This window comes from Anolis carolinensis, chromosome 4 (assembly GCF_035594765.1).
Source record: "Anolis carolinensis isolate JA03-04 chromosome 4, rAnoCar3.1.pri, whole genome shotgun sequence".
In the NCBI taxonomy this organism is placed as follows: Eukaryota; Metazoa; Chordata; class Lepidosauria; order Squamata; family Dactyloidae; genus Anolis; species Anolis carolinensis.
This window is the reverse complement of record NC_085844.1, coordinates 178,558,959-178,580,593: the sequence shown is the minus strand read 5'-3', so window position 1 is coordinate 178,580,593 and position 21,635 is coordinate 178,558,959. Positions and strand designations below refer to the sequence as shown.

General features: G+C 37.2%; 1 protein-coding gene and 1 long non-coding RNA gene across 8 annotated transcripts in view; one reads left to right on the top strand and one right to left on the bottom strand.

Moving 5' to 3' along the window:
• Positions 1-21,508, top strand: part of elavl4 (ELAV like RNA binding protein 4) — a 128,773-nt gene extending 107,265 nt beyond the window's left edge. For 5 of the 7 annotated variants that reach the window (XM_008109561.3, XM_008109563.3, XM_008109560.3 and 2 more), the window contains exons 4-8: positions 8,718-8,871; positions 9,992-10,217; positions 12,403-12,441; positions 16,712-16,744; positions 18,724-21,508. In XM_008109561.3, the coding sequence (XP_008107768.1) occupies positions 8,718-8,871; positions 9,992-10,217; positions 12,403-12,441; positions 16,712-16,744; positions 18,724-19,051 (780 nt within the window). In that variant the 3' untranslated portion in view covers positions 19,052-21,508. The remainder of the gene's footprint in view (positions 1-8,717; positions 8,872-9,991; positions 10,218-12,402; positions 12,442-16,711; positions 16,745-18,723) is intronic. The other 2 variants (XM_008109562.3, XM_008109564.3) reach the window with 2 other exon arrangements.
• Positions 1,611-4,891, bottom strand: LOC134298667 (uncharacterized). Its single transcript, XR_010005771.1, has 2 exons — positions 4,631-4,891; positions 1,611-1,934 (listed from the first exon to the last, which is right to left on the bottom strand). It is a non-coding gene; the product is annotated as an uncharacterized LOC134298667 (long non-coding RNA).
• Positions 21,509-21,635: the final 127 nt, after the last annotated feature.

Sequence of the window (21,635 nt, the reverse complement as noted above, 5' to 3'; positions counted from 1 at the left end):
GGAAACATGGGAGTGATGAAACCAGGGGTGAACTTTAATATTAAATGATGAAGAACTGTTTTCAAACAAGAGAAATGGTGCTGCAGCATTGAACGTTTCAGATACTTGGGAGAAAAGAAAAGAGTGATTTCCCGAAGAACTCTGTGGTTCTTCAATCTTTTGCAAGGAAAAGCAATAGGGAATACAACTCATAACAGAATCTCTTTCTCAATCACTTGCCATTGTAAAAAAAGCATCTTGGTGTATTATTTTAGTAGTGTTTTGATTAATTGCATATAGTTCTCTCAGAGATGTAGAAGAAAAAAGAATTTTATATATTCAGAGCGTTTTTCTTATTTTTTTTATGTCAGCAGTGAGATCTGTTTAATTAATATGATTATCAATAATTCTTTAAAATCAAGCCACCATTTTTCTGGTCTGATCCACTAGTAGTGTGTATATGTTTAGAAATTACTTATCAGGAAGAATATTGTCCCATATTGACATTTAATAGCAATATAACTATGATTGGTTACATAAATGTTGCTGACATTTTAGCATTAGTTTACATCAGTGGTATTCCAACAGTTCTCCTGTCTCATAAATAAAAAAATAAATAGCTGTATGTCAGTGACCTAAGCAAATAATTGTGTTCCTTCCACTTGAACAAAGAGTAGAGTAATCGCCCTAAAGACAAGTAGTTAAATTTTGTCACTTAAATGGTTGTCATTAAAAGCAAATTGTACTGTAATTTAGTTTTTAAACTTTTTTCTGGTATCTCGTTTTGATGCAATGTCAGAGGTCACTGAACATGGTCAGAGCATTTCAGTACAACACTCACGTCACAGCACCAAACATTTCAGAAAAAGATGCTAGCAAATAAATACAGTTTTATTTAACTTGCTACCTGCTAAGATAATATTCTTATCTCTGGACAGCATAAATTTAATTGTCCTCGTTGATGATTGGATTTTAATTTTTCTTATGTCTCTTGTTGTGTCTCTGATATTGTTTTTGCCTTCTCCCTTCACTTCTCTGGGGCTGGAGTAGATGGGACACCTGAAGTAAGAGGTCATCTTGACTCCCTTCCTCCCTCCCTCTCTCCTCTGAACTCTTTCCCACCAGACAGTCAGTGTTCGATGTTCCCAGTATGCCTCCAAGAAATTTTGCAGAATCATAGTGTCCCTAAGGTCTTACTACTTTCATAGGTTTTGCTTGTGTTGCACCAAAGAGATTATTTCTGAATCATGTGCATCATTCTGTAATATTTTCTAAATGCCTATTTTTTCCTGTTGTGGATTAGTTATTCCACACAGGTTGATCAGTTATATCTCTTAGCAATGACTTTGATGTTTCGGGGAGTGCTGATTGGTCATTATTTCTGGATATTTGCATTGAAGTGCCTGGAATACCCTCTTTTAATATGAGTTATTTAGTAATCATAATTAGTCCCCCAAATTCTACACTGATCACGTGCAGAGAAAATAATGGTATGCTCCGCAAATGGGAACATTTCTCCTTTTGGATGAATTAATTATATTGACAAGATGTTGTATAAGAAGAAGAAATACTGGCAAACTGCTAGCATGTTCCATGGGTGCTTCATTTAGGTATCAAACCAGACATTCTGATCAGAGGGGGGTGTTTTTTTTAATTCCAAGAAACATTGTACAATATAAACAAGTCACTTCAGATTTCTCCACAGCTGCTGTTCCTATCAAGCTCTTCCCATGCATTCACTTATTTAGGCTGCATGATGCTTTGCGTTCCTGACTTCATTCTTAGCTCACCTTTCTCCCGATATAGGGATTCCAGGCATCTAGGTAAAGGTAAAGGGTAAAGATTTTGCCCTGACATTAAGTCTAGTCGTGTCCAACTCTGGGGGTTGGTGCTTATCTCCATCTCCAGCGTTGTCCGTAGATGCTTCCAAGGTCATGTGGCCAGTATGACTGCACCTAACAATAAATAAAAACGATGCAAACTAAAACCATTTAATACATTAAAATATAAAAAATAAAATATTAAACCATGTGTGTCATTAAAAACATTAAACATTGAAATATTACAATGCATTAAAACTCCCCCTCCACCCCAGAATCCCAAGTACATTGTCCCGAATAGCTCACCTCTCAGTCCATAAATGCCAGATGGCAGAGGAATGTTATCACCTGTCTACAAAAGGCAAGCTGGGATAGGACCATCATGGTTGCTCTGGGAAGGAAGTTCCCACCAAACAAAATTGAGAAAGTGGTGGGAGAGAGAGAATTCCCTCTGCAGATTATCATAGTATTTTGTGTCCTACAGATCCACCGTCGTGTTCCCTGATGGGCAGGGTGACAGGGTGCACTTGGAAGGAGGGAGTAGAGGAGGTTTCCTCATCCCCTTCCCTCGGCACCCCTGTTGATGTCACAGCATTTGAAGGACGACAGAGAGGACCCATGTGATATAATACTAAGGAGGCAGGGACATAGTTCAGTATGGTGCCAAACCATGTAATTATCCCATGTTTTTCCACTACAGCTTCCATATTTTTTCTTAGCATTAAAAAATCTTTTAAGGGGGCAGTTCCTAAGTTGCTACCATTTAAATAATGTTCACCTTTTATTTTCTCATTGAGTTGCAACTTCTTTTTCAGGGTTTAATATTTTTCTACTCTGGAATGCTTCCAGACAAATAATAATTCTTGAAATACCATGGCTTATATTCACACAGCGCCATCCATTTGCAGTTCTCCAGTGTTCTCACATTGCTGCTTCCATCTCACTTCTTACTGGGAAACAGCCTGACAGAAGAGTAATGGAGTATCCACAGGTGTCAATGTTCTTAGCATTACTTGTCTATACTTTTTAAAGACTGTGATTTTTACATTGGCAGAAACATGTCAGGCAAAAGGATCTCATCACACATTCATTATAAGCTTTGTGATTTTATCATCTGTTACTGATTTTTCAGGAAATCTTTAAATGCCAGCACATATCTGTCTAGGTGTTTTTTAAATATTAAAATAAAAGCACCCTCCTGCTGAAATAAATGAGTGTTAAAGCATGTGATTAAATAAATGACAGAGGGGGCACTTTCTGGTCACTGCCATTAAAATGAGGTTGTTAACAGCAATGATTGAAAAAAGCTTTACTTTTTGATGATTTTAATATTACCCCTATATATGTATAGCATTCCTATAATAATAAGTTATTTTATTGTAATAATAAGTTACTGTCATTAACCAACCTTGCCCAAGGAATATGCCTCATTTTCATTGAAGCTTCGATAAACATACGTAGAATACTGTTAGAAGCTGTATGTTGTATATAGTATAATCCCTAATCAATTTAAGATGGAGAAAATGGTTTCTTTACAAAACATATTTAAAATAATATAATTTTCTTTTCATCTCTGTTTTGTGACTATTAAGAAGCATGAATGGATTTCAGGGACTATTCTATTTTCAGCCTGCCATTAGCAGGAATACTTTATAAGTCGACCTCAGATGTGATTTTTTTTTCTTTTAAAAAATGTAGCTTAATTCCAATAAAAGTGAACTGGAAGATTCCTAATAGGTATAAAGTAATTAAAAGAAATGCACATGAGAAAATATGTGGCTTTCAGGAACAAATCTTGTTGCTTCTGATGAGGTAGACTATTCAATGGAAACTTGCACTAAAATTCCTTTTCTCAGTGTAGGGAATGGTTTATATCTTTTGTGCTCAGACTAACATGGCTGTATCGCTGAATACTTGGAACAAATCATGTTTGTCATGTCTGTATGATAAGGTTAAGTCTCCTACATGGGAGTGCTTCATTCATACAAGAAAATGAAGGAATGGTTTATTTTGTACCATAGCAAGACACAGCATGGTAGCCGTTTAACAAAGGAGGGGATGATTTATTGCCATTTTTTTCTTCATGTAGAAGCTCTGAGATATTGACCTGAGAGTGCTTTGTTATATTCTGTTCTAAAATCAATTGAAGAATACATTCAAAGTTGTAGAACAAACCTGGAACCTGACAAATTTTTGCTTATGAACGGTGTCTTTCTCTTTCTGACCGAGACATATTCACATTGATTGAGAACTTTGGTAGTTAATTTGTATTCAGTAGAATTCCTGTTTTCTAACATGTTAGATATGAGCTGCAATCCTATAAGAACTTAACTGAGAACAGATATCATTGGACATCCATATATGTTTGGACTAAAAGCTGGTAAATGTCTTTGAGTTTTACAATATAGTACATATGCATGCAAGAAATATAGTCACAAAGAAATAATGGAGTGAATCATAGTTCTTTGATACAGTAGAGTCTCGGTTATCCAACTTCCAGTCATCCGAGACTTCATATTATCCAATGTTCCTGGGCCGCCCTCACTCGCTCACCCGCCCTCCCAGCTGGGTCCTGGTTATGTGCAAGCGAGAGAGGGTGGGTGGCAAAAGCGGGAGCCTGGCCTCCCTTTCCTGCCTCCTCCGGGTCCCGGCTGTAAAGAAGCAGAGCCAGGGTTCAGGATGCGCGTTGGTGGGTTTCTTCAAAACCGTCGATCAATCATGCTCCGGACCAGCACCCTGATGAATTGGTGAACTTTGCCCTCACCAATTCCTCCAATGTCAAACTCAAAGACATCTGCAGTCTGAAGTTCAAACATCTATTTAATACTTACAGAGATATTTACAATTGCAGCAAAGTCCATCACTCGAAGCCAGCATTCTTCGGCTCGGCTCATCTCTCACAATACAAGAGATAAGAAAGCACTTTCCTTAGTTCGAAGGAAGTTCCGACCTCCAAGGCCGGAAATCATGTCTCATAGGTCACAGCAGGCTGTCAGTCAAACTGGCCTGCTGTTAACTGTTTCATTGCTGAAACACACACTTGCAAAACAGCAGAAACACTTGATTTACATTTCATATACACACAACCAAAATCCAACACCGGCTCCCTACTCTGCTATTCCCGGTAGCAAAGGTGGCGAATGAGGCTATCTTTGCCACCCTTCCTTGGTCACCCGCCCTCCCTCACTTGCTCGCTCACTCACCAGGCTGGGTCCTGTTTCTGCCACTGCCTTTGCCACTCCCTTTGCTGCCAGGACCCAGCCTGGTGAGTGAGCGAGCGAGGGCGGGTGAGCGAGTAAGGGGGGGCAGGCAGCGGCGGCAGAAGCAGGAGCCTGGAAGAGGCAGCCAGGCACCTGCTTGTGCCATTGCTGCCACCTTTGCTGCCCTCCCTTCCTCGCTTACTCACTCACTCACGAGGCCGGATACTGGTTCTGCTGCTGCCGCTGCTGCCTTTGCCACCAGGACCCGGCCCAGTGAGTGAACGAGCGAGAGTGAGTGAGTGAGTAAGAGAGGGGGGCAGTTGGCAGCAGGAGCTGGAGCCTGGAAGAGGCAGCCAGGCTCCTGCTTGTGTTACTGCTGCTTCCTTTGTCGCACTCGCTCGCTCGCTCGCTCACTGGGCCGGGTCTTAGCGGCAAAGGCGGCGGCGGCAGAACCAGGACCCGGCCCAGTGTTTGATTTTAATAGTGGTTTTTTTGTTTTAAAAATTCTTGTGATATTTTAGAAAATACTTTATTAGCATACCATATCTGAATATCAAATATGCTTTAAAATTTGTTTTACATCATCAATTTGTAAAATGAGTATCTTAAAATCAATTTGTAAAATGCATATCTTAAAATAAAGGCTATGTGTAGACAAAAAAATAGTCCTTTTTATGTGTTGAATCAGTGTCCATTTTAAGAGAGGAAACGAATAGAGGGTAAAATATGACAAAATATAAAAAAAAAACTTTATTAGCCAACGGAAATGTACAAAATACATCATAAAAGCTTTTGAAGCTCCACTGACTTCTTCACCAAACACAGATTGATAAAAATAAAGGAGAAAAAAGTGAAAAGGGTAGGGTCAGATATTGTTTCTGTTGTAATTCACTTGTTCTTCAAGCAAAAGCCATTCTCCATCTTTGAACATTAGAAACCAAAAGGCTTGACATCTTTTTATTAGATTAAGTGGGAGAGATTTAGACATTTCTTTGGGTCAAGGAAATGGAAGGAAGAGGAAAAAAGAAAAAAGATAAAAAGAAAAATTTAAAAATGTAACAAATGTTATATATACAATATAGAATAGATGCAGAAATTTGTTTCATTTGTTTATCCCAAAATGTAATGTTTTATATTCTGTGGAATTGTTACCAGTGCAAGAAGTAATTTAGTGGGGAAACTGTTTGGAATGTTAGATTTTTCAGTTAGTTGGTTAAGGTCCAAACACAAACATGGCATTTTCAAATGAAGCTGTATTCATATTAAACAATTGTAATTATTAAGAGACTGCAATAAATTGAAAGACTTTCGTAAGATACAGCTTAAGTGACTATTGCTGTACTTCACTAGAAAGGACTATATTGATAGGCATCTGCTGGATATTAAACATTAGTTTTATATACCTATATACTCATATATAGAAAATTTCTAGAAATGTTCATTAAAAATCAACCCAAAAACCTGAGTTACCTTATCCATGAGTCAATGTGACTACTGTATTGTAGTGTACTTCTGCGAGTTGAGTGATGAAAGTTAAGAGCATACTCTGTCCTGGGAGAACGTAAAAGAAGCATAGACACATACACTCCCATTCTCTCCACCAACTTTGGAGGGGAAAGGACACGGTGACTAGGATCAGTTGACCCTTAAATGACATTGATGCTTTCCCCTCTCCATGGAATGACCCACGACTTGTCCATGAGTCATGTAAAATCTATAATTTTGTCCCCCTAACCTGGCTTCAACTTATACTTTAAGTCAACTTATACATGAGTATATATAGTCAGATGGGCAAGATGGATGGATAGTATCCTTGAAGTAACTGGCTTGACCTTGAAGGAGCTGGGGGTGGCGATGGCCGACAGGGCGCTCCTGGCGTGGGCTGGTCCATGAGGTCATGAATAGTTGGAAGCGACTGAACGAATAAACAACAATATAACAAGTCAGAGGAGTGTAACCATTTTTATGTTGGTGGTTGCATTTCTTCATGGGCAATCTGTTAATAGCTACATGCTGAGAGCGAATGGGTCTGCAGCTAGGGGTGAGTGAGACCAGAATCACAAGGAGTCAAGCCTAGCCTTTTCTTCTTTCACATTGTCTTCCTCCTCATCACTCAATCTTGAAAGTGGCTTATGAAATTAGGTCGAGGGCCGCATGTGACCACCCCAGTGAAGGGCAATAGTTCAATCTGAATTCCAAATAGCATTATAGAGAAAGGGTGTAGTTTATTGTACAAGTGTTTCACTAGTTTTGCTGTATTAGAAACAAACAATAATCATGAAATAAAATTTTATTTATATTTTGCCCTATCTCCCCAAGGGGACTCAGGGTGGTTTCCAACAAAAAACAGCAAACATTCAATGCTGTAATTAATTAACTAAACAAAACCAAATGGACAACCCAGCCGAAACCCAGAAATAAGTCCACATCTATAACAAAGTAAATACAGGTTATAACAAAACCAATCTGCCATTACATATCTGACATTAAAACGAAACACAAATCTAATGATATTTATAAATAATGAAAATTATTTAACAAATTAATCAGCCAACAGAACCAGAGTGCAACACCATTTCTGATCAATGATTACTATGCATAGTATTCTAATCCTCCTCTCTATACACGAGAACATAAATGCATTTTTAGCTGTTTTTTAAAAGAGTAGGGAGGGGGCCGTTTTTATTTCTTTAGGGAGAGAGTTCCAGAGGCGGGGGGTGGGCGATCAGGGAGAAGAACCCCTCTCTCGTTCCCTCCAGCCACGCTTGAGATGGAGGTGGGACCGAGAACAGTGCTTCTCCTCTGACTGTATTACCGGAGCAGGTCTGTATGTGGACATGGGGTTTGCCAAACAGTCTGGGCCCGAGCAGTTTAGGGCTTTAAAGGTAAGAACCAGCACTTTGTATTTAGCCCAGAAAAGCAGACCAGTGGAGCTGCTACAACATGGGAGTGGTTCTCTTCCTGTACGGAGCTCCAGTTAGTAATCTGGCTGCCAATCTCTGGACCAGTTGAATCTTCCAAATTATCTTCAAAGGCAGTCCCACATAGAGAGTGTTGCAGTAGTCCAAACGGAATGTAACTACCATGGCCAAATCTGGCATCTCAAGGCACGGGCGTTGCTGGCGCACAAGTTTTAATTGTGCAAAGGCGTTCCTGGCCATCGTCAACAGCTGAGGTTCCAGGGGCAGTGATGAATCCAGGATCGCCCTCAAGCTGCGAGCCTGTGTCAAAGCAGATCCTACTGATTTATTCTGAATATCGAAAAAAGGGAAAATGTTCCTCTGCAAAGAACCTGTTTTGGTTTTCAGCTATTAAAACAAAATAACCCTGAACTGACATATAAATGTATTCAGGCTGTACTAGGTATAAGAAATCATTTTTAATGCACCCACCCACCATCCTTTTGTGTGTGTGTGGGGGGGGGGGGGATGTACAACGCTGGTATGTGGGAGATAGGACATTAATCTGCCTATCTTCAGTCATTGTTTTTATTCTTCATTTAGAGACCTTTAGCCTTACATCTGTTTTTAAATTGTATCCAACTTTCCTTTTGTTTTCAAGGAGGAATTGATGCCAGCAGGTACTATAGTAAGAGCAGGTAGAATCAAGTGAGAAGGTTATTTTAAACCAGCTGCCATAACTCAAAGCAGACTGTTAAGTATGCATGTGATGTAAATGTATTTGTCTAAAGCATAATCATCTACTGTTTAACTCCCAGGTTTCCTATGCCCGTCCAAGTTCTGCATCAATCAGAGATGCTAACCTGTATGTCAGCGGCCTTCCAAAAACGATGACCCAGAAAGAGCTAGAACAGCTTTTCTCGCAATATGGGCGCATCATCACCTCACGAATTCTGGTTGATCAAGTCACAGGTTGAAAAAGATTTCTTTATATAATTCTGTACTTGGGTGTGTGTATGTGCTCATTTCAGTCCGTTTTTTGAAATGAACTAATACACTGATGTTGAACCAAGTGGGGTTTTTTAAGTACTTCTATATTTTGTGTATGCGTTTCTATGAATGTGTATACTGTATACATCATGTACCAGCTGCAAATCCTAAAGTGGGTTTAGGGATTGATTAAATGAAAATGCTTCATCAAATTATTTACTCATGCATTTATTTATCCTTTGTTTTCTGTCCTGGGGTGCTTTTAAAAATATTATGAGAATGTTTGCTGTTGAGTAAAGATTCACATAATTACTATACCATTACTGTTTTTTAAACTTAAACCTAAATCTCAACTGAACGTCTTGCATTCCACTTCCCAAGCACTGCTCATACATCAGCTCTGGAGGATTTCCCAGCTCTCTTTTTTTTCCCCACTGTAGAATTTGGTCTGGAATGTGAAGTTATAAATATGAAACACCAAAAAAAATTACACTTACCAATGCTGTAACAAAAGTAGTGGATTCAGGGGACAGAGGATTAGTTAGCACATCTATACTGGTTTTATAATCCAGTTTGAAGTTAGTGTCAAATTGTGGTGACTGCAAAACCATGGTGGCTGCAGATTAAGGTCTTTTAAGCACATCAAGAAAAGTTGGGGGAGATCTGAAATAAGCCCTTTAATGTGTTTTAGCAATTCCCAAATGTAAATCACATGGCATAACACGAATGGCTTTGCAGAATGTGAAGTTCATTATTGACACCTTCCTGCACTGGAGCACTTTGTAAATTTGGAACAAGCGGGGGCTGTCAAAAACTAGACTTGAGGCTATTTTACGTGAATGCGTATCATCATCTCTGCCTCAAACCTGTTCCAGACTGACCTGATTGGCCAGTGTAGACGTGCCCCATTGTTCTATGCCTTTCTCATTTTAGATAAGACAATAAGATTTTCTTTATTTTGGTAGAGTTATTAAAGTTGTGGTGCATTTTATTGAGACTCAAGATACATTTTTAGGAATTCCTTTGTATTTTGTAAGCGCTTGATGTTTTTGGTGGGTTTTTTTGTCCTTTATTTGATTATACCCCATATTTGTTTTCCAAGGTGTCTCTCGTGGTGTGGGATTTATCCGTTTTGATAAGAGAATAGAGGCAGAAGAAGCCATAAAGGGACTTAATGGCCAGAAACCTAGTGGTGCTACAGAACCAATTACTGTGAAGTTTGCTAATAACCCCAGTCAAAAAACAAGCCAAGCCCTCCTTTCCCAGCTGTATCAGTCTCCCAACAGACGCTATCCTGGACCTCTTCACCACCAGGCTCAGAGATTCAGGTAACCGTCTATAAATAATGGATGTTAAGCTGATTGTCTTAATCTGGGACATGGGTTTTGATCAAAACTTTGGATTTCTTTTTTAGAAGTAGGCTATATGTGAGCATGTCTAATCTTGGAAGTTGATCAAGGTCAGGCCTGGTTAGTACTTAGATGGGAAGCTGTCTATGAATACCAGACACTGTAAGCTATATTTCAAAGGAAGGAGCTAACAAAAACATGTATATTCCTTGTCTGAGAAAACCCTATGAAATTCATGGGGTCTCCACAAGTCCACAGGTAGTCAACAGATGACTCAAAGCTACATACATGTCAGTTATTCACCAAACTTTTGTGGATGGAATTATGATGAGATAACTTAAAAGAACTACTCCAACTAAAAAGTTAAAAGCAAAAGATCTTCTTCCCACATAACATAACAGAAATTATTGTTGTTAAAGATGATAGAACTGGTAAATGTTTCTTACACGTGTAAACATATTGATCGGATTTTTGTTATTATTGTTGTTATTATTGCAAATATTTTTCCTTCCCACACCAGCTTTTTGTATATCCATGGGAAAATTTGTTTTCACTCTGGGTATGTCTTCTTTTGGTTACAGTACATTTCTTGGTATCTTGGCATAATTTCCTCCTTAAAATATTGTATTATTTTTAATGGGGGAGAAGCAGTGATAATGTGTATTTTATGTATCAACACATACTTAGCAGTTTTTATGTATCTGTACTTTGAGTGGATGACACTATGCAAAATTCTAAATAAAAGTTTCAGAATATTACATAGAATTTTAAATATTTGCAGAACAATTCCTCCTGATTTCATGAAGCTCTGATAAATATGTTTTGGACTTCAATATTTTTATTTCTTCTAACAACTTACTTCCTTTGTTCTGCTTATTGCCTTGAAAGCTAGCTGTCAGGAAAAAAAGAAGGTTACCTATTTAATTAAGATGAAAATGCCTGCGTGTTGTAAAAGTTGGAAAGGCATTTATTTATTAGTGACTGACCATCAAGCTAAACAGTCTCAATTCTATTTAATGATTTAATAATAAATATAGTCATCTTGATTTGAAGGAAAAGACAGGGTACAAATAAAGTTTTAATAATATGTGTTAAAGCACTGAGCTGGAGACCGAAAGGTCCCAGGTTCAAACCCCGGGAGCGGCGGGAGCGGCCGCTGTTAGCTCCAGCTCCTGCCAACCTAGCAGTTCGAAAACATGCCAATGTGAGTAGATCAATAGGTACCGCTCCTGCGGGAAGGTAACAGCGCTCCATGTAGTCATGCTGGCCACATGATCTTGGAGGTGTCTACGGACAAAGCCGGCTCTTCGGCTTAGAAATGGAGATGAGCACCAACCCCCAAAGTCAAACATGACTGGACTTAACATCAGGGGAAAACCTTTAACCTATATTTCTGCCCTGCTCTATCTCACCCCAAAGGAACTCAGAGTGGCTTACAATTTTGGCAAAATTCAATGCCACATTTCAAATACATTTCAACAAATACAACACATTAAGCAATAAAAACAGATGAAACATATAAATACAATTAAAACAGTTTAAAACATAGTGCCTAATCCCGTAGCCGTCATTCATGCTGCTACATTTATGTCGAATTCCGTATTGCACTACTCCCCAAACACCTGGTTCCATAGCCAGATCTTAACTTTTTTCCTGAAAACCAGGAGGGAGGGGGCCTGTCTAATGTCACTGGAGAAGGGAGTTCCGTATGTTTGCAAAATATGCTGAAGCAGTGTGGAAAAATGCAAAATTTTAAACAGATGAAGCTAGCATGTTTTATATAATTGTGCATAACAGTTTTATGATGCAATTCTATTCATAGGTTAAATGGTGATAAAATGGTACATAGCTGACTGTACGGTAATGGTTACAATCACACACTCAAGTTATATAGCAACACAATGACAAGTTAATCTCTGCTGCATCATATTTTGAGATGCTGGTACGCTATCTTTCCTCATGAACAGGTCATCTAAAAATGACTTTCATATATTGTAGAAGTGAAAGTAGCTTTATAGCTGGTGATTTATTAGGCATGCCGGATGTATGGGAGATAATGTTGAGAATTTCTTTTGTGAAAATGGAGCATTATTAATAAAAAGTTCCATTGAGCAATCTTGCCATCTGTGAGACATTAACCCAGAGACCCTCCTTCTCTTTTCAGGCTGGACAATTTGCTTAATATGGCCTATGGCGTAAAGAGGTAATTAGAATTCCACAGATTGCCAGATGTCCATGTTGGCACAGATTGGTGCTGTAATTTTTTTTAATTCACTAACTTTATTTTGTTTTTAATTCCTTCTTTTTTCCCACCAGCATGCCAAATGTTTTTTGTCTTTTCGTTTGGACTTCAGTTGATTTTCTTTAACACCATGAACAAACACAGGCACGCACAAGTGTGTATATATTGCTTTTGTTTCACCTTTTCTTTTCCTTTTTTCCAGGTGTTCTCAGATGGTTTAGGTGCAACAGCTACAAGCCTTATGAGCCCCTAAAGTGGTCTCTATAATTACTTTCAAAAGTTTCACTTAAAACAAAATTTACTAACAAAAAATGTAATTCCAGTGAAAATTAGCATTGAAAGTATTTGCTAAAACAGCAATAGGGACACCATAGTATTTGCTCAGCTTGCCTTCCCAAACGACTGTAACTGTATGCACCTTAATCAAGTATAAGTTTTCTTTGTTACAGGTTTAACAATTATTCCCAGTAATTTGGAGTTTGTTGTTTGTCATCTTTTCATTTAATCTTTATTCTGATTTTGATTTCATAGTTTTTAGTGAGACAAATCTGAAAATATTGTCATGATGTCATGAAAAATGTACACTGTTATGGCTTGTTTGTGCTGGAGACGGAAGAATATACAATTAATATCTTCTTCTACACATTTACAATTCTGAAATGTTATTTGTCTAATAACTTTGGTCTGAATCCAGTAGCTAGTGAAATTTATGCAAGTTTTGACATGTCATTCATCCATGGGTATCATCATAATCAATGGTATCAATGAATATATCCCAGTTGGAACCAAAGTTTGGATTTAGGTCTAAGATTCTCGCCATAGTGGCACATAATGTGTGCCCTAATGTATGTGCATGTGATCCACTCCTCTGCTCCATCTATACATGGGCAAACTTCAGCCCTCCAGGTGTTTTGGACTTCAACTCCCACAATTCCTAACAGCTGGTAAACTGGCTGGGATTTCTGGGAGTTGAAGTCCAAAACACCTGGAGGACCGAAGTTTGCCCATGTCTGATCTATACGGAATAACTATTTTAAATATAATGGGAATTTAAAGTGTCGCAACCAGGCTGTGACTACTGTGTCCAATTTTTAAATTATAGATATTCTGTAGATTTAGTACCAAACATAAATTATTTCTGGATTATATCACTCAAACTTGCATTTGGTCTGTCCTCTGAAATGATACCAAGTGGGGTACCTGTATTTCCTGGCAGTTAGAAAAAAATGTATAAAACAAGTGCATATACCTAACTTTTCGCAATAAGAGCACTTATAGCAACATTTAGGTATAGAAGTGATTAGTACATTTTTTAGGAACAACATGGGGCATGATTGTTCTGGACCTGTTTCTGCATGGTTCAGAATCCACAAGTGCTGCAGTGGAGGCAAGAAGGAGACATTTAAGATGGCCATAACCCTGCCCATAAAATAGGTGTTATCTTCCTCTCTAGTTATTATACAGCAATCATTCACAACTCAAATTAACCATAATTTTATGTTCTATGACTTTAATGAGAACACCTGTTCAGAGGCTTAGTTCAAAATTGGAGGTAATACACATGTTACTTTGCTTTGTTGTAAATGGCTGTTCATTCATTGCTTTAGTCAAATTTCATATAGAAGCCAATACAGGTTGAGTATCCTTTATTGTAAATGCTTGGGATTAGAAGTGTTTTGGATTTTGGGGTGGGGTCTTTTGTTTGGTTGGTTTGGGGAGATTTTGGAATATCTGTTTGCATTTACGTACATATTGAGATATTTTGGAGATGGGACTCAATTGTAAGCACAACATTCATTTATACTCATATACAACTCATATACATAACCCAAAGGTAATTTTATACAATATTTTTAATATTCTTGTGTATGAAATTATATCTGTGTACACGGACCCATCAGAAAGCAAAGATATCATAATCTCAGTTCCCCCATGTGGACAATTTTGGATTTTGGAATTCTAGATAAGGAATGCTCAACCTGTATAGTTGAACATGAATTTATTATTAATGCTTGTGATGACTGCTCTGTTTGTTTATTAAGTCAGTAATTACTATATATTTGAAAATTTATCATTTAATACACAGAGATGTAAGTAAAAATTTGAAACATGTAGCTTTGATGCTACATGATAAAATGTTGGTAGGCACGTATAGTGATAGCAGGATATGCTCCTCATTGATCTTATATAGTGAAATATAATCTAAAAACCAAGAATGTTTTGGTAGCTTTCAGTGTCATCTGATGTTTGTATTTTCCCCATCATCTGATTGTCATATGACAGGAGATAATATTTTCCCACACCATGTATATGGGGTGTGCCTATAGTATGGCAAGTCAAATAGTAAGTTATGTTTATTTCCGGGGTTTTTTCTCACACATAGCAGTTTTCTGGAACAGAGTCCAAAGCAGTTTCATAGAGATGGAAATATACAGCTTGCAAACAAGCTATAGCAATATAGCTGCATTTCAGGGTCAATAAAAGTCTGTGAAACGTGTCTCTAATTGTTGGAAAATGTTTCAGCAAAGGAAATGGCTGACAGAGTCTTCACATGTATTTATTTCACTTTATTTTATTTTTAAATATTTATTAATAATATTACTATCAGCTATATTGAGCTAATTTACTTAACCTGGTTTTTTTATTGTCTCTGAGTCCAAGAGAGATCCCCAACTAATGAACAATTTAAAACTTTAATATGATTTTATATTTTTAAATATTGTAAAACAATATATTAAGAATAAATGCTTGCTGATTTAGAATAACTCAGAACTGTTTAGAACAAAGGAGTTCTAAAACTGAGCAAAGAAGGAACCAGCTTTTTTAGGAATAATGTTCCACAGTCAGGGTGCCACCAAATAGAAATCCTTCTCTTTTTATTCCCTTCGAGTCCTTCCCTTTTATTCCTTTCCAACCTTTCTCTTTATGTGGGCTGGTGATACATGTAGAAGGTCATTCGATCAGCTCTTAAGCTGTGGCGGGGTCATTTGGACATAGTCTTTCAGGTATTGTGACTGCAAACCATTTCCAACATTATAATTTAGGACCAGGACATTGGATTGTTCCCAGCAACAAATTGGCAGCAAATGCCCTTGATGCAAGCCCAAATATTATGGTCAACAAAGAAGATGTTAGAAGTAATCTGACAGCTGAGTCTTGCATGAAACAATTTATTGAGGTTTTGCAACAGTACTATGCCATCGGAAATTGCAGCCTCTGTATATTGTAGCACTTATGCATCACTATTTGCTAGTTCACTCATATGAATTATTGGAAGGTCACCTTCATCTATTTAGATTATGTGTGGAATTGCACCAGATGGTATCTAATATCACTAGAATGCCCATTTTCTGAGGTGATCACTGTCTTTGATCTGTTTGGCTCTGTTTCCACTGGTAATTGCAGTTACACTGGATTTTTTCTGTGCATAATTGAAAATTTGAACAGGATATGTCAGTGGCAAAGGTCCCAAAGAAAACAAATTATTGTTGCTGTGTAATTGTGCAATTTTGTACTTTCTTATCTTACAAAATTATTACAATAGCTCCTGAATTAGCAATAAGTTATAGATACTTATTTTATTCTGATGCTGCTTGCTTGTGTAGGAAACTATAAAACTGAAAAGTGGGGAGGGACTCAGGACGCATTTAGTCCAATTCACTGAAATTGGATTAGAAATACCCCATGTAAAAGGAACTATAACCTTGGAAACATCAGAAAAATTCAGAAATCCTTCATGTATAAAGAAAGGACAGAACTTTAGACTTTCATAGGAAAAAAGTGATAATGGGGTGAGGTTAATATGCTGCTTTCTTTATGTTCCCTAAAGAGAATCTGTACATGTCCCTACAGATCGGACATGTATGGTATCCATTTTGATTAACCTGAAAACCTGCAAAATGTATTTTTTGATATTTTAAAAGAGTGATCTCTCAGAGAGAGAAAATAATCTGCTAGTTGAGCAAGTTACACTCTCTCGTCCTCAGAGGAAGAAAAAGGCAAACCCTTTCTATACAAATCTTCATGTCAGAAATGACATGAAGGCACACACCAAGAAACATTTCTTTGCTCTGTCTTGGAATTCCTCCACAGAAAATAAAGCCTTTTCTTTCAAGAGATAAGATTTGGTCTCATTTTTGTAGCCAAGAATGCATTTCATGGGTAAAGAAAAATTTTGAAACTGTGTTTTTTTCTCTCCCTTATTCTTTCTCTCCCTCTCCCCCTCCCTGAGTGGATCTACACTGACCAATACTCCGGGCCGCAGGTATGAGTCACACAGGGAGTCCCCCAGCTGCTGTGAAGGTGGAAGGGAGTGTCCCGTGCCCAGTGGTGCTGAATATAGTTTGGCACTCTGGACGGCCACCATTCCTGCCTCCCCACACCCTGTCAGCCATCATCCACAGTCCAAAGTCACTGCAGATAATGGCTGATAAGTAATCCGCTACAACACGCAGGGCAAGGAGGACAGTGACTGCCAACCTGTGTCTGCGGATTGCCCAAGCCTGGGAAACATATCTGTAAATTGCTGAGTCCCCTTCAGGGTGAGAAGAGTGGGGTAGAAATATAGTAAGTAAATAAATAATTACAAGATGGCAGTGGGGACAGTTGTGGATGGTTCCGTTCCGGAAGCAGCCCAACAGTTCAACAAGGTCCAAAGTTGAGGGATAGTCCTAATTCTGGACCAGAATTCAGACCTTCCCCCAACTTTGGCTAATGTGAGGCAAGACCATGTTTGGCCACCATGGAGCTGACCCAGCTCTACATTGACCTTAGTGGTTTTTTTCCTTTTTGTTTTGGAGGGGGTACTTCCATCCTAATAGCTGTTCCAAAGCTGGGTCCCTCTGGGGGAGAAGAGCAGTATCTAAAATAAATAAAGAAATGAAGTATAGCTTTATTGTGAGTTTAAGTTATGAGGGAGGTAACTGGCATTTTCCTAGATGTGGTTGTGGCCATTTTGAATGTTTCCCTACTATCTCTTTGCAGCATTTGTGCTCGTGGTGCAGATTCTAAACAATGGGTGGGGGGAACATATCAACTACCCTGAGCGCTTTGTGAGCAAGGACAGGATAATGAAAATAAAAATTGGGGGGGGGGGGGGGGTGGCACAATATTGCACCTCAAATTTTCTACAGAAAATACATAATGCCTTAGCAATTTGCACTTCAGAAGAATACACCTTTGCCACAGAAGTAGATTGAGATGACAGAGTTCCCCGAGGTCTCTTGGTATTTGGAATTTTGCGAATTAGTAATTCCTTTGACCTGACCATGTGGTTGCATTCTATAATTATAATTACAACCTCTTTGTTTTCCTTTATTTCAAAATGACTAAGGAAGGGCTTAACTGCATGAATGGAAACATTTAGATATATAGATACCCAAAGGATTCATTTTTAAGCTACTCCCATATATATCCTGAATGCTGAAATCCAGCGAAAGTTATTTCTTCAAGTATAATACATTAAACATCCCTCGGGCATCTCAATCTATGAAGTCTGAAAACTTATTTTCTGTCATGTTAATGTTATCACAAGTGATGATGTATTGCAGAATCTGCCCTTTATGGATAAGTCTTCTGGGCAAATCATACCTTCTTTAATTGCATACGCTTAACGAGAGAACACTGGTCTATCTAATACACATTCAAATTTCTCACTACATGCTTGATGGCATTGCAGTTCGAATCACTAATGTTTTTGTTGTGTTTTCAACCATTTCACATAAATGTACTGGGCATTTTTCTACATATAGATACACACATACTTCAGTATGCTGTTCTCCACAAGTTGAAGAGTATACTGTTGTTTACAGTATAGGGTTTTTTTCATATACAGCAGTGAAAAAGAAATAGTGTGAGCTATTCTGTTGAGCATCAGGATTTTATCATATGTAAACTTTCATGAGACAAATATCTATTATCAAGAACCAAATCGGTTAAATTAAAGCATAAACTATATTACAGTGTAAAGGAGAATTTCATCTAGGGCAGGATGCAGCATTGTTTCACTGTATTCTCCAATGGGAGTTCTGTCGAACAGCCAGTTCTGCTTGGTTACGCCTAGTGAATCTGCTGCTCTTTTGGGGGCATTTAATAGCTGAATGTAATAATAATTGAATGTTATAATTTTACATATATTCGTCACAACAGTATATGCAGGGAGGGATTTGGTTTCATATAATTTCAAAATTGATCTCCAGATGAGCCCTTCTCTTTTTTTGTCTTCTTTCCATATTAATCTGGTAGGTTTTCGCCAATCACAATTGATGGGATGACAAGCCTTGTGGGAATGAATATTCCTGGACATACAGGGACTGGATGGTGCATCTTTGTCTACAACCTATCCCCTGATTCAGATGAAAGCGTGCTGTGGCAGCTCTTCGGCCCCTTTGGAGCAGTCAACAATGTCAAAGTGATCCGCGACTTCAATACCAACAAGTGCAAGGGATTTGGTTTTGTTACGATGACCAATTACGATGAAGCTGCCATGGCAATTGCCAGCCTTAATGGATATCGCTTAGGAGACAGAGTATTGCAAGTTTCCTTTAAAACCAACAAAACCCATAAATCCTGAATTTCATATCCTTAATAATAATTATTATAAATATATATAAATATATATATAAATATATATACGAACAAAAAAAACTCTTCAAGGCTTATACTCAACCATGGACTTTATAAGCCAGTGTTGCCTAAGTATTAAAACATTGGATATCCTGTGAACAGGAAAGGATTTTATAATGCTTAGAAAACAAAAATCTTTGATGCATTGAATGTTCTTTCATAGCTGTCGTTGTTGAATATACTATACATAGATAACAATGTGCAGGGATTTTTACCCGGCCAGCTAGTTTTGCTACCTTCCTTGAAGGTGGGTCTTTTTAAGATGACCATTCACTCATTTGAAAAAAAACTAAAAAAACTAAAACCATTTTTACAAACGAATGGGATTAGCAGATTTTGCTCTTTTTTCCAAAACATTTGATTCAATCAGATTGGTAAACCCCCCAACATAAATTAAAGAGGAACAATAAAAATTGCAAAACAGAAAATATAATTTTGCAACCTTTTTTATTTTTCCTTTTTTCTTTTATATCATGTGAACTAAACAGTCTTCTGTTAGGGATAGGGTTAAAGGGGGGATACCTGATGACATAACAGTTTAAATAACATTAACAATGTTGCCAAAGAGGTGGTCTCTTTGCTGAAAATGGGTTTCAAGAAAAATCTATTTTTATAAAATATAAAGAATTTTTACAAGAGAATCTGGATTTGAGAAAAAAATATTTTGACTGGCTAATTTAGGGGAAATTGACAACTTTGTCATGTTCATACTGCACTGGTAACTTTTTAGAGATCAAGATGTGTGTTTTAAACTGGATTAAGTAGATTGTTTTTTGAAGGATGGGTTACAAACAGATGGTCTTCGTATCTTTTCATAGCATGTAATAAAAAATATTAAGTACAGAAAAGGAGAGTGTTCTTCCCAGGCACACAGTTACCCACAGTCAAAACCCAAAAGCAAGGAGATGATTTGCAGGATGGTTTTTCTTTAAGTCATCAGTATGAGGATGTCAGCAGAACAAAGGTTTTGGGGAAAAATTAATTTTAATCAAAAACTTCCTTCGTTTGAGCAGTAGGTGCTACAAAATTATTTACATATCTTAGTATCATAGTTAAATGTAATGTGTTTAGAGGAAAAAAGAAGTACATTTGCTTTAAATTTGTTAGGAATTTTCAGATTCACTTTTTAGCCCATACAGATATAAACTGGGCTGTGTTGGCACATTTAAAACACTCTTTATGTTGCTTGAAACACTTATTTATTTAATTGCTGATGTGACGCATATGCCAAAATCAAATATTGCTAGTTTGGCTAGTCTACTTATTTGTTTACTTAAACTATGGGAAGAAGCATATTATTGTGTCATTTTGTTGTGTGTGTATGTGTATATATAATATAAATATAAATATATATATATATATAAAGTTATTTTTTCCTTTGGTTAACTTATTCTCAGTTGTAACACTTTGCTAGTTTTGTTTGTATATGTCTTAAAATGTTTTCTTATGATACTCAAGTGGCAAAAGGTATCAAGGTAACCTGTGTAGAAATATTGTTTGATATATTGTCATGTTTGTTGTGAATATTTTTTTTCTTACTGCACAGTAGAAAAAAACGACAACTGGGTCTTTATTTTAATGTAATTCAGATTGGGGGAAACAGAGCTTAGGGAACAAAATGACTGAAGGGGTGCTCTCCCATGTCCAGTGCACTGATCCTTTTCGTATGTTTGTGCTTTGTATGGTTATATATTTAAAACAAAAAAGGTCATGCTCTTCCCTGAGTACTAGAAACAGTTACTCGCTATGCATAATCTAGTCGATAGTTAAATTTGCTATTGCTTTTCTTGTCTTGTTATATAAAATCTTTTCAATACCAGTTTAGTCTTAATGGTAATAAAACGTTATGGTTCTTTATAATCTGTGCTTATTTTGTGTATTCTTTTCTCATGCTTATACCCACTAAGTGCATGTAAACTCACGTATCTTCCATTTTGGGGTTTTTTTCCACACTGAGGAGGCAGACATTTTGTAGTAGGCCAATAATTTCACAGCAGAGGCTGTATCCTAAATTTCATCAGTTCATTTACATTTTGAAATCATTTTAATTTTTTTAAAAAAATAAAAGAAATCCCTTCAAATGTTTGGGGAAAACCTTTCTACATCACCTGCTGAGTGCAGTTTTCTGGGAAAGTTTTGATGCATTTTCTAAGCATTAGTGGGAAAGGCAAGTCAGAATCTTTTCTCTTACAATGTGTTTTACTATCTGAAATTTAAAAATAAAATCTTTCTTAGAACCAGGCAGTTGTATATTTTAGTTACAATGTATGACTTCATGTTTAACTTGCTAGTTTAGATCATTTCTGAGGAAAAATATTGTAAATGGTTTTTTTCATAACCTTGTTGTGTTTGAATTATTTGTATTTAAATTGTCCAGACAATAAATGAAAGTGTGTAGAATGGCTATCGACTTGCCATATTTTTAAATGTGTTCAGATGTTTTCATGACAGCTCCTTCTTTTATCAGTTGAATTCCTATAGTTCTCATGCTTTTACTTCTGGTATTACTACTGCACTGTGAATGCATTTAA